At 31.5% G+C, this 6,223-nt stretch overlaps 1 protein-coding gene across 4 annotated transcripts; it reads left to right on the forward strand.

Annotated features, from left to right (window-relative positions):
* Positions 1–438: 438 nt before the first annotated feature.
* Positions 439–6,006, forward strand: LOC148577107 (DNA repair and recombination protein RAD54-like). 4 transcript variants are annotated; one of them, XR_015902371.1, is made up of 8 exons: positions 439–552; positions 730–767; positions 1,350–1,440; positions 4,450–4,866; positions 5,273–5,398; positions 5,503–5,559; positions 5,651–5,744; positions 5,867–6,006. XR_015902371.1 is itself a non-coding variant. In XM_088501479.1 (7 exons), exons 4-7 carry the CDS (start codon positions 4,759–4,761, stop codon positions 5,678–5,680), a joined length of 321 nt encoding a protein of 106 aa, XP_088357605.1. In that variant the 5' UTR covers positions 439–552; positions 730–767; positions 1,350–1,440; positions 4,450–4,758; the 3' UTR covers positions 5,681–5,901. The 4 variants fall into 4 exon arrangements, 1 of the variants encoding a protein (XP_088357605.1); XR_015902372.1 differs by having other exon boundaries at positions 5,860–5,996; XR_015902373.1 differs by lacking the exon at positions 5,867–6,006 and adding an exon at positions 5,829–5,846.
* Positions 6,007–6,223: the final 217 nt, after the last annotated feature.

A 6,223-nucleotide genomic window follows, 5' to 3' on the forward strand; every position in this document is an offset into this window, starting at 1 on the left:
AACTCAAGCACATACACCCTTCACTAAGTATAATAATATAATCAATTACTATATGCAAGTTAATTAAGATGGTTAATTAACCTCTGGGAAACCTTTGATTTAGATTTAAATAATTCCTTTCTTTTATGTATGTGTTAAGATTAGATATTTTTTGCTACCCCATTTTAGGGATCGGAATAACTTCAATTATATTTGATACTTAGCTTGCTTACATATATATACATATACTTGCACAAATGTTCATACGGCAAGAATAAGATGCTTATGTATCTATCTTTTGGCCCTTTATTTATTTATTACTTTATATTGTGACAAACGCATGCATTGCTCAAAGCCCAGAGATTCTTTGGACTATATATGACTTAAGGCACCTTATGGCAATTATTTAATTTACTATATATACTTGCTTTTTATTATATAATTTCCTCACTTTGGTGTGGCTGGTGCTGCTCAATCTAGCTACTACCCAAACCGATCCTATTTCAACTTTTTCCACAAAGGAAGCAAAGGAATTTATCAAATTATTATATTGCTTGGATAATATTTATTAAGGTACATTATCTCAACTTTAGGGCACGGTTATGAATACTTAACATCATTTAATTAGTGATTTTTCCCCTTCTAATTTCGGTTGTCTATCTAGTGAATGTTTGTTCTTTCACACATTGGATTAATTAAGTTATTTAATTTGTTGTTGCACACATCATCATGGCATTGTTGCTTTGGTAGGAGCTCTTATATACAAAGGAACATCTTTTCAAGTCAATGTAAGTTTAATTTATGTTACCGAATAAACTATATATAGATTCACCAATATAATTATCTTTATTTTAGCTTCACTTCCTTGGTATATGAAATCTACGGCTCCTTTGATTTTAGCCTATAGTTCCACGGTTCCACCCCCTAATTAATGAATCTTTGTTTACAGTACATTATTTCTTCTATTTTTTATTTATATTTTAAATAACATATTATATCATTTCTAATTTATTCATATATACTCATTATTAAAAATATATAAATCGTTACCATTAATTTATTATCTAGCATGACTTATTTTTAATGATTGAGCGAGTACTACATACACACTGTTAGATTCTAAAGAAATTGATGAGCGAGGAAGAGATTATTTAAACAACATTGATGAAAGATAATTCAATGCATCTCAATAAAAATTATAAATCGAGTTAAATTCACATGTAGATATTTTAATATAAAATTAATAATTAAAAATTATCAACTTTAAATAAAAATAAATACATATAAATTTTAATCAATTAAATTATATTAACAGAATCTTTACGCACTTATTTAACCTTTTTTTTTTCTCCCCCACTTGTTCTGTGTAGGTTCTAACTGCCTAATAGGATCACAGGAATAATCTCTTGCCTCTTGGCACACCACCTGCTGTTGAAGTTGATTTTAGATTTTTTAATCAAGGTGAGACACATTTATTTCTTTTATATTCTCTGTGTCACTGCCAGATTCTCAATATATACATATATCTGTTTCATGAAATAATAATAATATTAAAATTTGGTCAATAATTAGTCGGTAAAAAAAAAGTGATGAGTAATTTTATATTATTGAATAAAATTTCACATTATTAAAAATATCAATAATAATTAATTAATGATTATAAATCATAAAATTTGATAGCCCTAACACTCATTGATAATTAATAACAATGATAATGAATAATGTAGCATGCATATGATCTATTTATCTATTTATAATAGAGTAATGTGAGAAAGATAATAAATCAATAATATAAAGTTATTTTATTTAATTTAATATTTATAATTTTATATATAATATTTATAATTATATATTTAAAATTATTCATTTATTTTAATAATAATTAAAAAGTACAAAATAAGGAAACTAATACATTAAAAAAAAAGTTATGGCTTCTACTATAACCTCCAAATATTATACTTATATGTATTAAAAAAATTTTAAATAGTTCCACCATTATTTTTAGACATTTACTTTCATTTTATTGTGCCACGAAAGATTTTGTTTTTAATGACATAATATTTTTTAATGACGATAGATTATAAAAAGGAGTTAATAGTCAATTTTGAAAGCTACTCTAATCTTTATTTTGATCTTTGAAAGATAAAATTAATTAAAATTGTTCCCAAAAAATATACGATTTAGTAACGTTAGTCCTTCTATCAATTGGATGATGACGTATCACGTTAAGTACCATGTGGCATGATAACGTGCACTACTAGAAATAGGATTTTTTCGGACGAAAATTTCAAACGAAATTTATTCCGTCTGAATGACTTTTTTATTTCGGATAAATTTGAGACAAATGTTGAACAATTTTTAGTGGAGGCATTGGAATAATATATTTTGTCCTAAATTTGTCTAAATTTTGTCCCAAATTTTGGCGCCAAATTTTTTTTGGATGGCGCCAAAATTTTCATACAGATTAGTAACACATTTCGGACAAAAGCTATAATTCGTCTGTATTTCATCTGAATAACTTTAGACAGATTTTGGACGCATTTTGAAAATTGTTAATTCTATCCCAAATTTGTCTATAATTAGTCTTAAATGTTTTTACTATAGCTAACCCCTTGAAATAGGCAAAATTTTTTCGCACAAATTTAGGACAAAAATAGCATCATTTGTAAATTTCGTATGAAAGTGCATCAGTTTTCAAACGGATTTCATATGTTTATTGAAAAATTATAACATTTAGTATAAAAATAATGTTTATATTTTAAATTGGTCTATGATTTATCCCAAATATTTTTACTATTTCAAATAAAGTTTCTTTTCCCTAAAATAACCTTAATTATATATAACTTATAAAAGAATACACTTTTTGTTTCTAAAACTTAATTCCAAAACTTCTTGATCAAAATATGAAATAATTAGGGGTGGCAACGGGGCGGGTAGGGGCGGGTTTTTGCTCTACCCGACCCCGCCCCGCCCTACAGAAAATCCGCATTAAACCCGCCCCGCCCTACCCGCGGGTTGTAAAATGTTAAACCCTAACCCGCCCCTGCGGGTACCCGCCCCGCCCCTACCCGCCCCTATAATTATTAAATCCAACAAATAAAATTAAATTTTAAAAATTATATAACCACCATTTACATACATAATATAAATTAAAGTAAAAATTTATATATAATATAATATTATTAATCATTTTACTAATTATTTTATATATGTTACGTATATTATATATTAAAAATATATATATTTACATATATATTATATATACCGGGGCGGGTAGGGGCGGGTTCAACCTAAACCCGACCCCGCCCCGCCCCGCCCAAGAACCCGCCCCGTTAAAACCCGCCCCGGTGCGGGGCGGGTAATTACCCGCCCCGAGCGGATAGGGGCGGGGTGGGTACCCGCGGGTTCGGGTAGTGTTGCCACCCCTAGAAATAATCATCGTATTGATTAATTTCTCATTTATTATTATACATGTTCATAGCCTAACCCAAAACACTAAGCCAGATCTATTAAGCTTAAAGGCCCACCAAAGACCTCGCTCTACCTGACCTACTAAGAGGTCGAATATATAAAAACGGAACTCAACTACTTTTTCATATAACAATTGAAAAAACGCTTAGTTTTAATATTATTGCAGTAAAATTAGATATCAGTTTAATTAAACCATAAAAATTGATTTTTAACAAACTGATTTTTATAAAAAAAAAAAAGAGCATTAATACACACAATGATAATTACTAAAAAAAGAACTTACTTATATAGAGTTTCTTTCAAAAGACCTCTTTAACAAATTAATCCACATACCATAGTTCAAAAGAAGAATTCACCACAATTCTTACAACAAGATTTTATATATATATATAGCTTCGTATATGAATTTATCTATTGATTAATGATTGTGTTACGCAAGTAGGAACTATATAAACACCTTCAAGAATTTGAAAAAAAAAATTACTTATTAATCTTAATTGAAACCTATCACTAAATAGAACATTTATATACAATTAAACACCTTTTATATATATATTCCATATTTTCATACTTTTTTAAATAATTATAAATATTTTTTTTAAATATATTATAAATACCTTTAGCTAGCATTAATATTAAATTTAATATTACTAAATATTTATTTTTTAAAATTATTAAATAATAAAATTAAAAAATATAACTTAAAATTCAAATAATTTAAAATCAAAATTAAAATTAATTTTATTAAATATTTATTTTTAGGTACCAATGTTCCAAAACTTATCTTTTGAATACTAATGATATAATTTTATTTTTTTTTAATTTGTTGGTAAAGTTTAGATATAATTTAATTTTAAAATTTTAACATATGTAGAATGTAGTTGTTTCAAAACCACCTTTCTACTCTGCGCCAAAAAGCCAAATTTTATTCAAACCCGCCCTTTTGTTTCAATTTTTATCTTCTTCTCAAAAACTGCCCTGCCTCCTTACGGTTTACAGAGAGCCTTCACTCATTCACAAAGTCACACTGCTCTCCTACCTGTGGCCACCATCGATCTTCCGGGTTGCACTCCAGCCAACTTCCGCCCTTGCAACTCAGGCGACCTCTACCCTCTCTGGTTCTTCGCCCTCACAGATTAGAGAGCCCTAACTCGCTCACCTGCTCTGCCTTGTGGCCACTGCCGCGGCGCTGATCTTCCGGGTCGCACTCCAGCCAACCTCCGACCTCGCAACTCAGGCAACCACCACCCTCGTGGTTCGCGTTCACAGGTAATAGCTCTCACCCGCTCACACTGCTCTGCCTCCTGCATGTGGCCGCCTCCTCCGGTCTCGGACCTCGCACCGCCACCAGCCTCCAACCCTTGCCACTTTGCGTCTTTGTGCGACCTCTGTGGCTCTGTCAAGTCCCAATTTTTTGTGAGTAGTGATGTGATTCTTGTTTGTTTCTTTGTCAATTTGCTTGTTAATATGGTTCTCGTTATCAGACTATGGCTTGGATTTTTATCAATGGTCCTTTGGTCTTTCTAAGGATAAAATTAGAGTACTATTAAAAAAGTTAGGGTTTGTTCTTAACTCTTTGGATATGAGTGATAATCTCTTCCGCTTCCAACACCATCTCCGGTGGAGGATCACCCAAATGCTTTGCAGGGGTTTTTTCTTCAAATATCCAAGTGGTGTTGTGTGCCTTGTGGTGGTGTATAGTGTTTTTTTCCCCACTCAGTAAAGTATTTTCTTTTATTCATTATATAGCAATGGACATATTTTTAGCTGTGCGTGCCTGTATAGCTTAAACTACATATGTACTCATTACCAAAATTTACAGGTGCTCATTGTTTTGTATGAGACATTCCGAATGCATTCGTCAAAGTTTAGCTCTAGTGGCTCTCGTGACCTCCTTATCTGTGATGAGGCTCACAGACTAAAGAATGATCAGACGATAACAAACAGGGTACTGTACAAAATTTCTCCAGTTTAAAGGCATGTTTCTGACTTTTGTTCAAGGCACCTTGATGGCTGTGATTCTGAGTTTCTCACCTATACTTCCTGAATCAGGCATTGGCAGCTCTTCCATGTAAACGTAGAATTCTATTTTCAGGAACTCCTTTGCAGGTGAGATTCTACGCATGTGTAGCTCTTTGTGTTTCGGGCTACAATCCTAAATAACCATTAATGTTTATACTTTTATGGACATATTTTGCAGAATGACTTGGAGGAATTCTGTGGAAGTTGAGGCTGAGAAACTACTAAGATGCATGGAATGAATATTATCAACAGTGTCAGACTTTTATGATACTGTAATGCATTATGTTTCTAGTTCCTTCTTACTGCTTGGAGTATTGAATTTCCTAAATATTGCTTGTATAATATTCAAATTTCAGTTAAGTACTTAAATCTCTGTCTCTCGCCAAGGTTGCAGCAGCAGAGGCTGAGCGAGAGAGAAACCAGTGATGGATTGTTTGTCACTTCCATCGTTCATTTGGATTCCATCAACATATAAGTATGAAAAACACAGCAACCATCAAAAGAAGTTCCAAATTGCGGTGTCTAGGAGAGACACTGACGCTGAATTTTCTTTGTCCTTTTCTTGTTTTCCTTCATTCAATGCTATTCACAAAACAGTTCCTTTGGCTGCTTCAATCGCAATTTTCTCTGGTCACCCCCTGGTACTTTTTTCATAGACCTTTGCTTGTTTGTTATTTCTATAGCAAAATTGTCAAAGACATTACTATAGCAATACCTAAAAAAAATTAATGTTTTTCCCCTCCTGATGAAA

The sequence above is a fragment of the Arachis ipaensis genome, chromosome B1 (assembly GCF_059453495.1).
Source record: "Arachis ipaensis isolate K30076 ecotype BB chromosome B1, ASM5945349v1, whole genome shotgun sequence".
Classification (NCBI taxonomy): Eukaryota; Viridiplantae; Streptophyta; class Magnoliopsida; order Fabales; family Fabaceae; genus Arachis; species Arachis ipaensis.

What these genes read in the sequence shown, in the direction of transcription:
- LOC148577107 (XM_088501479.1), top strand. Translation starts at nt 4,759, where the DNA reads ATGTGGCCGCCTCCTCCGGTCTCGGACCTCGCACCGCCACCAGCCTCC. An exon ending in CTGTCAAGTCCCAATTTTTT is followed by an intron (nt 4,867 to 5,272) that starts GTGAGTAGTGAT and finishes CAAAATTTACAG; the next exon opens with GTGCTCATTGTTTTGTATGA. An exon ending in ATCAGACGATAACAAACAGG is followed by an intron (nt 5,399 to 5,502) that starts GTACTGTACAAA and finishes TTCCTGAATCAG; the next exon opens with GCATTGGCAGCTCTTCCATG.